General features: G+C 36.5%; 1 protein-coding gene across 1 annotated transcript in view; it reads left to right on the top strand.

Annotated features, from left to right (window-relative positions):
- The window catches only part of FOXP2 (forkhead box P2), a 371,655-nt gene that overhangs the window by 247,408 nt on the left and 105,667 nt on the right, over positions 1 to 18,580 (top strand). The window contains exon 4 of the mRNA XM_032642873.1: positions 9,014 to 9,088. Coding sequence (XP_032498764.1) covers positions 9,014 to 9,088 — 75 coding nt within the window. The remainder of the gene's footprint in view (positions 1 to 9,013; positions 9,089 to 18,580) is intronic.

Genomic DNA, 18,580 nt, shown 5'->3' with positions numbered 1-18,580 from the left:
AGCAAGATCGTTGGACAGGCTCTGTGGGGTCCCAGCATTAGGTTGGATGAATTCCTGTTTATTATTCTCAAGAATCAGTTATTGAGAGAGGGAATCTGATTGGCCTATTTGTAGCAGCCACCTACCCTTGAGCCAGTCCTACCAATTTGCATATGATGTTGGGAGCTGGGGTGCAGAATGGGGATGGTTCCCCAAGAAAAACTTTGGTGTTGTTAGCAAAAAGAGGAACAGATTCCAGGTAGGGAAGATCAACAGATTTCCTCTGTAGTCACTGAGGTGGTTTGCTACAAGATTGTAGCATGGTCTCGACAATAGTTTTTTTCTCAAAGAACTCTACTCTTTCAACAATAAGGAAACACATAGCAATAGGGAACTGTAGGGAAATAGCACCTAGTAACACATTTGTACATGCAGATTCACTAATACATATGTTCCTAAGGATTATATAAAAATCAAATTTATTTTAGATGAGTTCTCTTTCTGTTTACATAAATACAACCTTAACTACATTTTTATTTTGAATAATTAAGGAAATAGGAATCCCTAATTTAATTTCATAAATTTGGACTTTCATGTTGAGTTTGTTACCAGTGAATGGTATAATTTGGCATGTTTATCAAGGAAAAGAAAATATACTATTTAAAAAAATTTACACTGGGGCTTCCCTGGTGGCGCAGTGGTTGAGAGTCCGCCTGTTGATGCAGGGGACGCGGGTTCGTGGCCAGGTCCGGGAAGATCCCACATGCCACGGAGTGGCTGGGCCCGTGAGCCATGGCCGCTGAGCCTGCGCGTCCGGAGCCTGTGCTCTGCAACGGGAGAGGCCACAACAGTGAGAGGCCCGCGTACCGCAAAAAAAAAAAAAAAAATTTACACTGATCCATGAAGAAAACAAGCAGAAAATTATAAACTTTTAATAATCAGTACCTTCAACAATATTCTGTATGTCCTTGGACCAGTTTTTTAAAATCAATCTGAGTTAGTAGACCTAAGGAATCCCCATTCTGATCATAAGCACCGCTCTTCCTTGTCATCCTCTCCACATCACCACGCCCATGCCCACCTACATGGCTTCCTGATCCAGCTGTATCCCATGATTAATGATAACATTAAAGAAACTCTCGCTGTTTTGTATTGTTCACTCTGACCTTGCTCTCCATTCTCCAAACTGTGGCTTTCCTTACTCCTACTCCCAAGCAAGCTACTGGATATTCCTACAGAAAATCACAGTATCAGGCAGTATTGAGTCCCCACCTTCACCTTAGCCTTCATCACTGTTTAGCAGTCGTTTCTAAACTCCTCACTCCCCCCTCCCTACACCAGCTTCCTGCCTTAACTGTCCCCTTTCAGCTCCTACATCTCACACCAAGCCCCTAGTCCCAGTGACTTCGTCTCCTCCTTCAGAGATAAAATTTAGAGGCCACCAAGTAAGGTCTTCCTCTGCCTCTCTCATCTCCACTCCTAAAACAAACTCATATTGGCACCTCTCTTTATGCCCTTTTGTATCACAGTGAGATCTTTTCTCCAAGGCCAACTTGATACCTGCCCTGCCCAGCCTTTCCTACGACCTTGTCATGTCAGCCTCACAGCTGCTCTCCTGTATCTTCAGTCTCCCATTTTCTGTGAGTCTTCCTGTCTTTAAAAACCAAACACCCACGAAACAAAATCTTATTTGTACCTTTGTTTTATATCAGGCACTCTTCCTAACCCACTCCTTTCCTTCATCATTAAACTTTTGGAAAGAATTGGTTACCCTTCAATCTCTGTTCCTTCTTTAACTTACTATATTATGTCTCTGTCACCACTCCCATTCTGAAATTATTCTTTTGAGTATCACTGACAACCTCTGAGAGTTGTATTCAAGTCAAAGTCCCATCCTACTGGACCCTGTCAGAACACTTGAGACCTTTGACACCAGTCCTCTGAAGTTGGTGGCTTTCCTCATCTCTGTCCATAACTTTTTATGTTCAATTGTTATATCAGTGGTGCTAAACTCTGGCTGCACATTGTCATTACCTGAGGTGCCTGAGCGCCATCCTAGCCTAATACAATCAGAAGCTGAAGGTGGTGGCGCCCAGCATCAGTATTGACTCAAAGCTCCCCAGGTGATGCTAGCACATGGCACAGGTTGAGAACCATTCCTTTAGATGATCTCAGTGACAGAACTTATCCACTTCCTGTGGGGTCTCTACCACATAAGGTCTCAGATCTCTATATATCTTGCCTTGTCTCCTGAACTTGAGGCTTATGCTATACTCAAATGTTTGCTAGAAATAACTACCTGGATGTCCTGCAGTAAGATCTTGTATAGTATTTCTAGTATTTTCAGTTAAAGCACATTCTCCTGTATTCCTTAAAAACCATTTTTTCTTGCATCCTCTTATCTTGCTGGTGACATCACAGCCTACTCCCAGTGTCCCTTATCCTTCACTCTCTCACTCTATCACTCAGGTAGCCTTCAAATCCTTGGAAATTAGCCTTTCCTCAAATTCAGTATCCTGTTCTTACTTTCAGTGCTCTTCATTCAGCCCAGACCATAAATAACTCTCTGGTGAACCTTTGGGCATCTTAGGCTACCAGCTACCAGTTTTTCCCAATTCCAGTCTAAGCCCACACCCTCATGCTTTTCTCTTGTCTCCTCAAAAGAAAATTTGCTCGGGCTTCCCTGGTGGCACAGTGGTTGAGAATCTGCCTGCTGATGCAGGGGACACGGATTCGAGCCCTGGTCTGGGAGGATCCCACATGCCACAGTGCAACTAAGCCCGTGAGCCACAACTACTGAGCCTGCGCGTCTGGAGCTTGTGCTCCGCAACAAGAGAGGCCGCGATAGTGAGAGGCTCGCGTACTGCGATGAAGAGTGGCCCCCGCTTGCCACACTAGAGAAAGCCCTCGCACAGAAATGAAGACCCAACACAGCCCAAAATAAATAAATAAAAAATCGATGGAAGTGAAATTTAAAAAAAAAGAAAAGAAAATTTGCTCCTGCCCTTTACCTCAGGACATGACAGAAATTCCCTTTGTCTGATGGGCAGAACTTTTCATAGTCCCAGCTTTCCAGTCTTCTCTCTCACCTCCGTCCTCATCCATACCACACTCCAGCCATAGCCACATAATCACATTTCTCAAGTACAGTTCTAAATCTTTTGGATTCTCCCTTTCTTCCTTTCCACGTCTTTCTTTTTAGAGTAATAAATTCCTCATTCTTAATACATTCTTCCAGTACAATGGAACTGTACTTTTTACCTCTTCAACAATACGTTTCTCTCTAATGTTGTCTCAATCTAGGATCCATGGGTAGAATTCAGGAGGTCTATGAATATGAATGGAGGAGAAAGTATTCTCACTTTCACTTCTAGTTAAAACTTCATATTTTCTTCTATTATGAATGTAGGTAACAAACCACAATGGTATTGGCAGTATCTGTGACATCGTCCTCAAAAAAAATTACAGATGTTTTCATCTGTTGGCAAAAATATCTAGAAATATTAGTTATGCTTATTACTACTTAAAAATTAGAGTGGTTGTTAAACCTGACATTGTATCTTATTATTTAATGTATTTACAAAGAAGCACATTTATTAATATTTCACAAATGTGGCCTTTTAAATATTTTGAAAACTGAATTTCAACATAACTGATTTCCTTTCTAACTTCTTACACTTTATTTTATGCAATTAAATTTTTTTCTGAGGAGGCCATTCTTGACTTGAATGGAGTGTCAAAGGGTTCAAGATGCAAATGGCACTTACTTAGTTGTATCCTAGTTTACAAGGCTTTTCCTCCCGCTCTCCTCTGAAACCAAGGACAGTTTTCATTCATTTTTATATCCACATGGCTAACATAATTTATAGCACACAGTAGGTACTGAAAAATGTTCACTGACTGAATAATGGAATAAAAGAATGAGAAATTACCTGTCCCACAAATATCCTGAACACAGAAGACAATATTTCTCAAAGTGTAATCATGGAAGCTCTAAATCACAATCACCAAGATGCTTGTTAAAATGCATATTCATGGGCCCTATCTCAGATCTTTTGAATCTGAGTCCCTAGAAGTGTAGAATTTTCAATTATAACAGTTCATCCAGACATTCCTTTACATGCTAACGCTTGAGAACCTGTTCCACTAGGCTATTGTGATGTACAGCAGCCTTAAAAAATAAATAAAAGCATGAGCTTTTGTAAATAATTTCAGCTCCCTGGGCTCTATTTTCTTTCTCTGCAAAGTGATTCTTTAATGGCTGCATCCTGTTCTCCTCAATATCATATGGGTTTTGTAGTCAGTGCCACAGAAGGAAGTAAGGCAGGACTTACTCCTTGTTCAGAATGAAGAATGAAGAGTCTTTGGGCATGTGCTCATACTGGTTTGGTCCTGTGGGGTACATGGTCCCTGCACCTCGTTGACTGACTCCAAACAATATACCACCTACTCAGATCCACTGGTCTTATGAAATAATGTTTGCCAGACAGCAGTTCTCTTTTCTTCACCTCCTCTGTCAGGGCTAGGCAGCTTTTAGTCTGTTTTTCAGAGGTGGGCTGGGGATAGACGAAGTAATTTGAATTTGCAAAGCCAACACATATCACCCTGGCACAACTCTGGCCACACTGTCCCTGGGACAGTCTCCATCAGATGTGATGAACGGCCTAAAGATAGCCAACCAAGCCAACAAACAGAACAGTTAGAGTGGAGGAAAGGCCAGTTAACCGTTTAATTTTATTCCTGTTTCATACTAGGTCAAGAGTATCCACATTTCTTAAAAAAAAAAAAAAAAAGGGCTTCCCTGGTGGCGCAGTGGTTGAGAGTCTGCCTGCCGATGCAGGGGACGCGGGTTCGTGCCCCGGTCCGAGAGGATCCCACGTGCTGCGGAGCGGCTGGGCCCGTGAGCCATGGCGGCTGAGCCTGCGCGTCCAGAGCCTGTGCTCCGCAGTGGGAGAGACCACAGCAGTGAGAGGACCGCGCACCACAAAAAAAAAAAAAAAAAAAAGAGTATCCACATTTCTTGACTGGCTGAACACTATTTTAAAATTTTTGCACCTTTAAAATGTAGATCACTATTCCATTCAGCTATCATTTTACCCCAAATTTTATAAGACACTAAAGTTTTAAACATATTAAAGAAAAATTTGATCCCATTTTCAGCCAGCTTCAAGAAAAATTATAATTTAAAAATATTTTCATTCATTAGGAAAGATCAATATATAATACTTTCCTATTTTTCTATGAAAATATACCTTCATCAACTTTGTAAACATTATATTATTTCTTAGAAGTCACTTCACCTTGTCACTGAATGCAGACACCCTCATATTAACTTTTTGCTTTGCCACACCAGGTTTCTAAAGAGAAAAAATATTTTTTATTCATATGGAAGAGGCTTTGATTTGTATCATGAAGTCCAATAGGAGACGGAAAGCTATTTGAATGCAGATAGAATGTCTTGGGAATTTTTGCATCCTTTACAGTGTGTTTTATACACAGTAGAACTTTAGTAATTTTTTATTTGAAAGAAATTGAATGTTCTGAAGCAGTAATGATAGCTAATAAATATTAACTACATAGCTAAGAAACATTAGGTATATGGGTACCAGCACTATTCTAAGTACTTTATAAATCAGTGTATTTAACAACCCTAGGACGTTGTTACTTACTACCCCCTTTCTAGAGAGAGAGGCCAGAAGAGCGAAGTAACTTGCTCAAGGTCACTCTACTAGCAAGTGTTGAGTCAGGATCTGAACCCTGGCAGACTGTCTCCAGAGCTAGTATTCTTATTTCCAACACTGAACACTGAAGCCTTTATTGTTTTAACAGAAAATTGCAATGCTCCATATTTAACAGAAGAATAGTTTCCCTCTGAAGTTAATGTTGAAAGCCTATTCCAGTACACTGTCCTGGCCTTTTCACTGTTAAAAGGTTCTTTGGTGCTTATTTGAAACAGATGCAAACACTTAAAACATCGATTCACATTGTGTTGCCCTGTGATTTGCTAGATTATGTCAGGTTTCCTCCAGGAGACCCATTTCTAAATGACTGTCTGATTTCATTCGCCTTGCTACTCCTTCACAGACCTGCAGCTTCATGGATCTGTTCAAGCATGGTTGGTCGGAGGTTGATTAGTGAGTCTCTTGCCAACATTCTGTCTCCTTCTGTTGTAGAAAGCTCTAGGACAGCCAGGAGAAGAAGCTGGGTGGGTTTTTCAAAGCAGTTTCTTCAACCAGGCTTTTTGGCAAGACATGATGACGGGCTAATGGCAGTGCAGAGTTTATTCTCACATACTTTTAACTCCTGGAGTTATAAGTTGGGAGTTACTTAAAAGCCTGTGCCTTTCAAAGGGTTTGCTTTTTTCCAGGGTATTGTTCTTCAGTAAACATAAGATTAAGTTGACTTTCTCTGTTCATAAATTTTGCTTTTTAACTCTATTTCTTGCTCAACTCTTTTGATTATTTAAACTGTATATATCTTATAATTTTGCATGCAAAATGACAGGGCAGAAATGTCACTGTGTGTCCTTAGTGTGGGACAGTCCTATCTCTTTTGTCCCTAAGGATAGATTAATGACAGTATCATTTTAATGTGCTGTATTTTTATCTATGGTAACAGGAATGATTTGGCATTGTCAGGCAATGATTGCTTTGGTCAAACAAAGTTTCTGATGAACAAAAATATGTCATGGCTTCAGAAGGTCCTTCAGAATCTTGTTTTATGTCAAAGTTATCTCAATGGTTATCAGTTAAAATCATATTGGGGAAATGTTTGAGACACAGTTAAAGAAGATATGTTTGGATTATACTTAGATTTACTGAAATTATGTTTCTGAGTCACGTGAGCTGAGATTCTCCCTCACAGTGAAGCTTCAGGCTACTGCCATCACAGAGCTCTAATCTGTAGAGGAAAAGTAGCCAAAATCTCCTTCTTATAATGAAATCCTTCCGATAATTTTGGCACCTGTATCCTTTAAATGATGCCTACAGCATTTTAGGTCATAACATCTTTTGTGTATTTTTATCAGTGTACTTGTACCTGGTCTGGGAATGTCCTGTTTCTTAATCGTCTCTATACCCTCCCTTCAGACTCTGTGATTGGGATGGCAGATCTTCAGCACCTGACATGTTTTGTCTATGTTAGACACAAAGTACAATATTTAATTTGGGTGCTCTTGAAAGAGCTTAAGGCAATGTTGCTTATTTATGAAGTTTCCTTTTCTAAAAGTACTAAATATAGTGTCGTGGCACCTTTGGAGTTCTCGTGATGCTCACTGATTTTTGGTTTTAGGTAGATGAGTGTCGATCTGAGGATTTTTTGTTAATCTGGTTCATTGCTGTGGTACGGAGTAGCATTTCATTTCTTTTTTCTTTAGGATGCTTATGACCTCCTTAAATAGCAGTCCAAAAATCGTGTGGCTTGTTTTGATTTTAACCAAAGTTACAGCTGCCTAGCTGTAAAGCAGTCAGTTTCTCTTATTATGACTAGTTCTTCAACTTGTACTGTTTTAAATTGCCTGCAATTAGCATATTTCAACCTTATTTTTAGGTTTAAATTGCAGTGTGAGAGTGTACTCTCCTCTTAGCTAATTAGTGCTATCAAGGAACAGTAGGTTACCTCATTAGTACCATGTGCATTTAATTAAAGAAGAGAAAATTGGAGTTAACCTCATAGTTAATATTTTCACAGAGTGCTTCAATGCCAACACCTTCAATTGGAGTCACACCCCTGTGTATCTAATTATGCACTGGTGCCAAATAAGGTTAGCAAGGGTACTACAAGGCTGTTGACAAAATAATTTAGATGAAAAACTGTTGGATTCTGACAGTAAAATATAACTTGAACATTTTTTCTTCATCCTCATCGGCCAGCATCAGGTGACATACTTCTTCATAGGAAATTGAAGGGAAAGAATATTTTGGAAGCCATTTTTTTTTCTGTTTAAATTAATGTTGCTCTTATCTTGAAGAAAATGGCATATAGTCATGTAAAGCATGTACAATCCGTTTCTCAAACAGATCCCCTGAACTTCAGAGATGTATTTGAAAAGAATTATTTATAAGATGTAATATTTACATGCATCAAACCACTACAAATACTCCCTGACACCCCTACCACATCCCTCCCTGCTTTTCTTGTTTTCTGATATAATTTCCCTTGTGTATCTTATGAATGGGGATCATCCTTTCATATCATACATGAAGTCTAAGGATGTGTTGTCACATGGTCTACTCAAATGCAGTGTAATCCTTTTGCCCTTCAGACAAAATCTTTTGAAATGTCTAATGCTACTTAGGTAAAAAATGACATTCCATGTCATTTATCAATAAATAATCACTTTGCTTTTACAGATAAAAATGCAAACTATTCATTTGAGTGTATAGAGTAATTTTCAATACAAATGACACAATTCAACAGGTTTTAACAGAGATTACTGAGTTTAGCTCCATAGTCTTAAATATGTATTTAATGGCAATATTTGTGTTATAGTAATGAAGAGCCAAGGCAGTTTATTTAAAGGGATTCTTGTGATTGTTCTCACATTTCATGACAAGACAGGATTTATGTTCATTCGTGTTGGTTATAATTGACTACAAGTCAACAGTTAGCTTTTTCAAAAAGAGATAAAGTTTTAGGGACAAATAGCATCCCATACTCTAAAATCACAGTACCATTTAAAGCTATAGGAATATTTATTAGTAAACATTGGCCATAATTTTAGCTTAGAAGTGGGAAGTGAGGCTCCTAAGTCAGTATCCTGGTAGATGATCGATAATTTTTGGTTAGTGGTTATTTCGTATGTTCAAATATTCAAATTAACATCTGCCAAATTATTCCTGTTTTTTCAATTTTATTTAATACTATTATTAGCTGTGAGACAAAGATGGAGTAGTCTTGCCTAGGTCAACCTACCAAGATAATAATCCAAATAATATTTTCTTAAATGATAATGTACATTATTAGCGTTAAGCCTTAAGATTGGAAAAAAAAAAAAAAAAAAAAGCCAACTCCTGATTCTCTTTGTTTAATCTAGGAATTGCTTCCAGAAACAAAATTATGTGTCTGTGGCCACTCTTCTGGTGATGGGCATCCTCACAACACATTTGCAGTAAGTTACACTGGGCAATTAGTAATTCAGCTACTAAGCACAAGGCCATAGACCCAACCCTGCTAAAGAGATGGTCTGTGATTTTCTATCAGCCACTGCCTTCCATTGATGCAGATGATCAAGAGATGACTAATGTTAAGGCACAGGTGTAATTAGTTTGTTTTCTGTTACTTCTTATATTCTTGCTTCAATTATGTTTCATCAGATATACATACAATTCACCGTTTCTGTGAGTTGATGGCGTTAAAGTTTACCTTATATATATGAGAGCATATGGCTTTTTCACCTCTGTACTTTTCTTGAACCACTACACTTTTCTTGAACAGATTTAGGAATAATTTGATGAGATGGTATTGATATGCATCAAATAAGTGCATTGAGACTATGGATAGATACAATACATATTTTAGGGAAAAGTTCCTGTTCTATGTTCTGCAAGTTACCATATAAATATACCAAGGCCTCTCTTTACATGTTCTGTCACTAGAGTGTAATTTGTCTCTTTAGACTATAATATCCAATGAAAATTGCTTCCATGACCCAGTTCACATACTGGTTAGCCTTGGAAATGAATAACAATCCTGAAGTGGCCGTTCAAGAATTTTTAAATAGAGTAACTTCATGTTTCTGTTTACCATGGATACTACCTGTATTCCTAAGGAATCTCTAAATATGTAAGTCGTATATTTTCATATATAGAATTTTTGCTTGTTTCCTTAAGAATGGATGTACTTTTTTAGTTTCCATGGTCTAGAATATTCCTAAATTGACTCACCCAAAACTTATCTTTTTTTACTACCATATACATAATATTTCCTAATTTATGATTGGTAGAACACAACATAATTAATCTCATAGACAAATAATCAATGTCTTCCTGAATAAAGAAGAAATATATAATTTCATACCTTAGTTGAAAAAACAAAAGATTTTTCTCAATAAAAATAGAGTCAAATTAACATGGGATGCTCTTCTTTGTGGAAAATATATAAACTTTAAACATTTTTTTAAATGTTAGTTGTAAAACAAAGATGGAAATGGCAGTAACGTACTATTTTATGGAAATAGTGAATGCAGGGGATTGGTAATAAATTTTGCACATGAAATTAGGTTTCATAATGATCTGAAATTATCTAGTTTGGGATTTCATTCGTTTTAATTCTAAAGTGTTTGCCCTTCTAAGTTTTCTTTACAATAATAACATTTGAAAAACTAGCAAAAATTAAAAAGCAGTGTTAAGGTTTGCTGAAATTATGTAAATTTATGTGAAAGACTAAAATCTTAATTTCTAGGTTTTCTCTGTATGTTTTGAAGAAAATAAATTTAAGTTACACTTCAAAAATAACTATATTTTAACTTAGTAAAGAAGATTCATTCAAAATTATACTTAAAAAAAGTAGTGCGTTAAAAATGGAACAGGCAGTATTCCTGATTGGTAAGACTTTTTCCTAAAACAATTTCTATGGAAAAATTGTTTTCTTTAGACTGAAGGGTAAGATGGCTTAACCAATAATAGTGTTTGTTCTTTATGTAAATCTACTTCTACCATTTAAAAAACTATTATCTACTCTACTGATGGTAAAACAAATCTACAGCAACAGATCTTTATATTTTCACTGAAATGTTTTCAGAATAAAAACAAACGATGGAGAAATTAAATGAATGGCTCACAGGTGCCCTGCAGTTCCTCAATGGCAAGCCTGAATCTATAGCCCAAGTTTGTGATCACCAATGTATTGGTCTTTCCAGAGGTATGCCACATTGTTCATGGCTGCCTTGAATGCAGTGTTGAACAGGAGTCTGAGGTTGTGCCACGTGTCTGAGACTGCAGTTAGTCTCCAAGACAGAAAGAACAACAGGATAAATTAGTGAGGTCTGCTGTGGTTGGTGGGGGGAGAGAGCATGGCAGTGCATAGATCAGGTGTTTTCCATCCCTGCAGTGCACCAAACTAAATACTTCAAATTAGTCACTGAGTGACTTTGCAAATGATGGTTCTTGACTTCACAACACAAGGGAAACATTAAATACTACGTAGGTGCTTATTTTCTTTATTGATTATATTAAACTTTCTGCAAGCAAAAATGGCTACATAATGTGATTTAAAACCAAGATGCAAACTAAAATAAATACTATTTGTTATTCCTAGTTGACAGTTTCTATGTGATGGTCATGGCTCTCTCTTAGTATTTGTTAAATTTTATAAGTACTAGTATGCTGGGGTGGTACTCGACCACCATGAGATTACTGGTGGGATGGAAGGAACAAAGGTATAGAAAGAATAGATAGGCGTATCTAAAACCAGCCCTGTCCCTTTATAATCTATATACCTCACATTTATAATAAATTGTGAACCATTGTAATAGTTTTCTAAATTCTTAAGAGACCCTACATAATGCCCTATCAATGGATTAACTTAATATCACACATATTACTTCCATGATTGGTCAACCTTCACAAATAAAAAAACAAAATTTTCAGGCATGTGTTCTAAAGTGGCAGATTAAATTAATTTTACCCCCTCTCTCCAATAAGTTTATTAACAAGCCTGAAGTAAAGTACTATAAATCTCAGGGAGGGAAAGCCACTTACAATTACCAAATGTAGGTTAAAGCCCAAATTATCTTAAAGAAATAGTAATGTTACATGAGATTAAACGGATGTCAAAAGCTCTCCATCGTATCATCTTCTTTCAGGTATTTATGGTGTCAGGTTCCTAACCAAAGATGCAATGAAAATATATTTCAAAGGAGTATTTTCTGGTGTTTTGGTCTGGAAGTAGCCATAAGATGTTGGCCATCATCTAAGTATTGTGCCTCCTTATTATCATGTTGTTGAACAGTAGAGACACTTTTACGAACTCACTAATAGATTATGTTTATTGTGCCTCTACTAATTCACTGCAGTACTGGGCAGTAGTAGTTGTACTCACATCATGTCTACCTAAAAATTGTAATCTTAAATTCTGTTTCCTGTTTTTTTGAAAAGAAATGTTTGGGCTCCAGAGGTTGTACATTTAATATTCTAAGAGTAACAATTTAATACTCTTATTATAAGTTTGAATTTTATAGGAAAAAGCATTAAGTTCTGGCTTTAAAAGACAAGAAGATGAGTGTAAGTGAGCATCATTGTAAGAGATTTCTTTTCGATACTTGCTTTTCACCCTCAATTTTTTCAAATGATGTATATTTAACTCTAATCTGGAAAAATCTTCACTTATTTTACTTTTATTTCAAACTTTAGTAATGGAATTGGTGCCTTTCTTTTTCCCCTGATATATCAAACAGCTTTACAAGTGGCTAATTCTGTCAAGATCCCAAATTTCACAACCTTTGGCTTCCCTGCCACACAGTAGCAACCCAAGTTCACTCCTCAAGAAGTAGACCTTGTTGACACCTCATCTGCCTGAATGGCCTTATTAGCACCTACCTGCAGATAATATTATTGTTAGTCTTGCCTATAGGTTTTTACACCTACGTGAATACTGTTTTACATAGGACTCTGCCTGTTAGCTCTAAGTGCTAAGGCGGTTACGAGAATGCTCAGAGTCTTTGCCTTCTGGATCTTAATTTCAAAACATTTACCACTGGGTCAAATGCATATCTTGATGAACAGAATTTGTTGGACCTATAAATTAAAAATAAGACTTGGCTGGTCTTGGTCTAGCAGTTTTATATCACATTCAAATTAAATTATATTGACCACATTGTCATCTTTTCCCCTACAGATCTTGATTCTGTTGTGACTGACTGCTGAATGTTTTATTTTGATGGGAATTGTGGATTGGAAGAAAGAAAAAAGGAAAAGGGGATAGTGACAGTTTTAAGAGTCTCTTATTTTGTGTTCCAAATTCATCTCTCTTTTTAGGCTTTACATAAATTCTGCCCAGTACCAAATACTCTGTCCCATGGGCTCTGGAATCAGCTTTCTAGTTGAATATTGGGCACATTACTTGACCTCTTTTAGCCTCATGCTCTCAATCTGTAAAATTAGGACAATAATAGTATCTGCCTCATAGGGTGGTACAGGGATTACATTTGATAACCCCCAGAAGTACTGAGCATGACGACTAACACACAGGAAGTGTGCAGTAGGTGTTTGAGACAGTATCTGTAGTATCATCAATATACTCTTGCTTGGACCAAAGAGGCAATTCTGTTTGACATAAATTTAAATATGCATTTGGTAGTAACACTAAGGGGCTTTGGGCATCACCTCATGCCATGAGCAGAATAGATGGAAATGTTCCTTCCTGAGAGGAAAGTCTTTATATTCATTAATTTAAGTTGAACACTGACTTTTTCCCTCACAAAAATCAGTTATCCAAATGTTTTCTGGTTTGTTAAGCTAAGTGAAAGAAAAAGAACACTGCCTCACCAGAGCTAAATGATGTCCTCAGGCAGTCAAGGAAAATCATGGCTAAAGAATGTTAAGAAAAGTGACTGTGCTCTCAATTGTCTGTATCCAACCAGAACACGTGAAGATAGGAAATTAGGAAATACATGTGGCAGTGCCAGAGTATCTCCAATTATTTCTCCCCTTCTCTTTTATAAATGTATTGGCAGAGATTAACCAAGAATTAGAGATAAATTACTACTTATTAGTAATGTTGATCATTTTAACTAACAATCTGGAGACAACCTGGGATAAAAATTTTTGGAGAGTCCTTTCTATATAAAACCTATATTGCAAGATTTAACTCTTTGCTATTAATGCAAAGTTGTGTTAGTAAAATTTTAAATTTATGATGAAGCAGTAAAAATCAGATTTGTTAATCCATCATGTTCATTTTTTGAGTAGTTTATATTCACTATTACGATGGGATTGGTATTGTGCTAGATTGTTTGATTTAAAATAAACCTTAAGATAGTCAAACATTTCAAACACCTATATTACAGCTGATTTTGTTAATGCCATAACGCTATAATATAGTGACCATGTTTAGAGCTACTATTAAAAACCTTCCAGATTCTCCGTTGCAAGTAGAATAAAGGTTTCTGTTTTTAAAGCCTTGACTGACATTTGCATGCAACTCCTTGATTAATCTTTTTCGTTCCTAGTATAACTCAAGATATTAATAATTATCTTTACACACCTCATTCAGCTGGGATGTAGCTCCCTGAGCTCAGTTCATTCTAGACACCTCTCCTGAGTGATTGCCTCTCACCTTTTATTTTATTGCAATATTTGAGACTGCCATGAATTCTCTTGATGTTGGTTCCAAGAAGGACCAGTAGCAGAGCTTTTTCAATGGGGACTCCTCTTTGAAATTTATAATGAATAATTTACTCCCCTTGATGATTCACTGAAGCATTAGTATGGCAGAAATCAGGGGCTGATGAAAGGATTATTTATTTAGTTATCTGGTTTTGTTGTTGTTAATATCTTTTTCATCAACTAAATTGATACACACACTAGAATATGTATGTGGCAATAATGTGAATTTATGTTGCCCATTTGAAGACTGTATTTTTCCTTTCACATTTAGTTATTTGTAATGAGCTATTAGTGATAGTCTCTACAAATATGAAATATAATCTGTATTAACTTCTAACAGTTCACTCTATAGTTTTTGCATATTTCTAAACATCACTGATAAAATGTGTATTCTGTATTTATTATTTGTATTTCTGTTCCTTGTATATTTCCACATCATTTATTGTAGCATAATAATAAGTGAAAGGCACAAAAAAACAAGTCATCCTAGTGTATACATTTTCACAGCTCATGAGCACACGCACATATCTCCCGTTGCGGAGCACAGGCTCCTGACGCGCAGGCTCAGCGGCCATGGCTCACGGGCCCAGCCGCTCCGCGGTGTGTGGGATCCTCCCGGACCGGGGCACGAACCCGTGTCCCCTGCATCGGCAGGCGGACTGTCAACCACTGTGCCACCAGGGAAGCCCCGTCCATGTGTTTTTATTGCAATTCGTTTTTCTTTCTGCAATTCGTTTTTCTTTCTCTTCCTTTTGAAGTTAAATTTTTTACATTTGTAATTTTCATTAGGCAAATGAGTTATTTGTTATGCATATGATTGACAAATTATAGAATCAAATTTTTATTACTGGCACCATTCATGCAGCAATATATTCACTTAAAGATATTTCTAAATAACCAGATTTTTCATATATTTTAATACATAGGATATCATGTTAAACAGTACGTGATTCCCATTGGCATTCAAACTTAAACCTGAAACTGCACACTGTACTTTAAACCTTTATCCAGTGGGCCTCAGAAAGCTTACTATTATCAGAATTTGGTCATGCTGTAATCATACAATGCACCATACATCTTAGATGAAATTGCACTTGTTTATTTCCCATTAATTATATTCCTTATCAGAATGGTAATAAATTTGGTGCAAGTAGATTCATGCTACTGATAAAATAAAGAATAAAGTCTTATATCAAGTTAAGCTTTTCAAGATGAAACTTTTTTGTCGTATTTAACATTGAGGAACAGCATGAAATGCTCCAGCTCTTGCGGCCATGTTCCTAAGCTCTTTTCCCTGAAGTCGTCATTACCATTCCAGCAGACCTTCTTCCTGTTCTCTCTTGAGATAGTGTGAGATATTTTGGAATATTGGCAGAAGTAATCTACCACTCAGATTCAGTGTGTTATAACATGACACTCCAGAATAACAATATAATATCTTAATTATAATTTAGGATTTGAGTTGTAAAATATTTAGTGGGGCTTAAAACAGACAGTATAGAATGAGAGAGAACTGAAGAGAAATTACTTAAGTACTCTTACGTAAGAGTATTCTTAAGAGATACTACAGTGAAAAGGAGCCATCAAGTAAATATCTCAGAGATAAATTCTCATTAAATTAAGCATAATTCATGAATTCACATGTGGTTGTGTAATTTTAGAGAGAGAAAGAATGTTGGCAAAATGATATCAAAATTTGATAAACAAGCCTAAAGGTTTAGAAATTTAATGTTATATATGCAATATTTTCTTGATACATAGGTAATCAATATAAAATTAAAAGAAATAAAATAATATGAATAACATGTGTACTGTTGTTTTATCTCTATTTCTCCCTAAATCGTTGTTGCCTGTAAGTTGCACCTCTCTTAATACTCTCTTATATTAAGGGTGAAAAATATACTTCATTTGCATATTAAGGCTGGAAAGTATACATCTTTTGCATGTTTACCCTTGTCTTTCTGTATATTACCTACATAGTCATTCTGCTTTATTAGAGGGATTCTGCCCTGTTAGTGCATTGCCAAAATAAGGAGGCGAGGGTGTCTAATCAACATGCATTTCCGTTGTAGTGACTGATGGAATGTTAGCTTAAAAGAGCCTTAAGATTCATCTAATTCAACTCCTTTATTTTACAACTGAGGAAACTAAAGAATCCAAGTGACTTTCCTTTTACCTCTTCATTATTCATTGAATTCAAGGAGAACTCTTGATGATCTGATAGTTCTTTAGTCTTGAGCCGTGGTTCATATATATTAATTTTGGCAAGCTGTGCACTTTAATTTTAATTCTATATATCTGTTAAAGAAAGAAACCACTCCCTTTTTCCAAATGTTGCTAATCATATTTACCTATAATAAGGTTTCAAAAACCAGATCAGTTTCATGATCACTTTTGAAATTACTGTGCATATTACCCGACTACTTGAGGACACTTTTTTTAAACATCTTTATTGGAGTATAATTGCTTTACAATGGTGTGTTAGTTTCTGCTGTATAACAAAGTGAATCAGCTATACATATACATATGTCCCCATATCTCCTCTCTCTTGCACCTCCCTCCCACCCTCCCCATCCCATCCTTCTAGGTGGTCACAAAGCACGGAGCTGATCTCCCTGTGCTGTGCGGCTGCTTCCCACTAGCTATCTGTTTTACATTTGGTAGTGTATATATGTCCATTCCACTCTCTCACTTCCTCCCAGCTTACCCTTCCCCTCCCCGTGTCCTCAAGTCCATTCTCTGCGTCTGCGTCTTTATTCCTGTCCTGCCCGTAGGTTCTTCAGAACCTTTTTTTTTTTCTTTTAGATTCCATATATATGTGTTAGCATACGGTATTTGTTTTTCTCTTTCTGACTTACTTCACTCTGTATGACAGACTCTAAGTCCATCCACCTCACTACAAATAATTGAGGACACTTTTAAGGTCTCAATCAGATCTGTGAGATAGTCTAATTTATAGGTTGAGGTTTTAGAAAAGAAAAATTCAAGGATCTTTAGTGATTCCCCCAGAAATGTTTTAAAGTGAATCACGAAATCCCAGACTGTTGATTTATTGCTTACATTCTTTTGTTAGGACTTCAACTAGAAAAAAAGACTTATTTTTTAAAGTTATGCAGGGCATTGCTATTTATCTCCTAACGTTTAGAGGCGTAAGCTTAATAGTTACAAAGTCTTAATCTTTTAGAGTCATTTTCCCTTTTTCCCCTTTTATTTATTCCCTACACATCCAAGAAAGATCAGTTGCTCTGTAGGGTTTCCCTGGCTTTTCAGGTTGTCTCTTTGCTATCCATCGGATAAATATTATGTCTTAACAATTGAACGTAAGTGATTTGTGAGTCATCCTGACTTTAAAATACAAAGTAAAGTGGATGATATAATATTGATACTTTAAGTCTGATATTGAAATATCAAACATTTAAATAGGTAAAGTTCAGAATGGATCCTTGAATTGACCAGAGGAAAATGCTAAGTGACTAACATACACCTTTGATCCTGTAAAAAATATTCATAGCACTTGTAAATTGACTACTTAAAGCTATAGAAATGAGTACAGAGATTAGAAGTCTGTTGAGAAACTGTGCTTCTAGAAAAGTCCTACAAAGTGTCTGGAACGATCAATGCTATCATTGTTAATTAGCACATAAACCCTTTTTTTATTGTTACCATCATAGGATAAATAATTGCTCCTGTTTCCTTTTCTCATAACTTGTGTACAGTTTTTAATGTCTGCCCAGTGTCTGCTGGACACCACTGGGCTCTTTTCCTTTCCCAGATTTATGCCCTATTATTTCACAAATAAAAATGTTGGTTTCTAACTGATGTATCTACTTCCTGTTCCCAAACATACACTATTCCATTTTTTTCTGTTCCTTTTCATGTGTTATTATCACTCTGTAACTTCCTCTCTTTTCTTATCAGCTTGTCAGATTCTACTGGTTATACAAGGTCCAGCTCAATTACTGTCCCACAGGAATGCTCTTTCACCAAGGTAGTCCACACTGGTTGATCACTCTTTTGATCTTGTATGTCTATAATAATCCATTCCACACTTTGGAATTATTCTTACACAGCCCCCTGACATTCAGTTCCATTCAACACATATTCACTGAGCACATTCTATGTATAACTGACCATGCTACAAAAATTTTCAGTAAAATAATGATCACCTGCATTTGAAAATTGTGTACTGTGAAGGTGGAAAATATATAATTTAGGACTGAAAAATCCATGCAAACTAAAAAAAGATTTAATCATTGTACTGAGGAATTGAGGACAAG

The sequence above is a fragment of the Phocoena sinus genome, chromosome 9 (assembly GCF_008692025.1).
Source record: "Phocoena sinus isolate mPhoSin1 chromosome 9, mPhoSin1.pri, whole genome shotgun sequence".
NCBI lineage: Eukaryota > Metazoa > Chordata > Mammalia > Artiodactyla > Phocoenidae > Phocoena > Phocoena sinus.
Note: the sequence above shows the minus strand (reverse complement) of the source record. Positions and strands in the feature narration are given on the sequence as shown.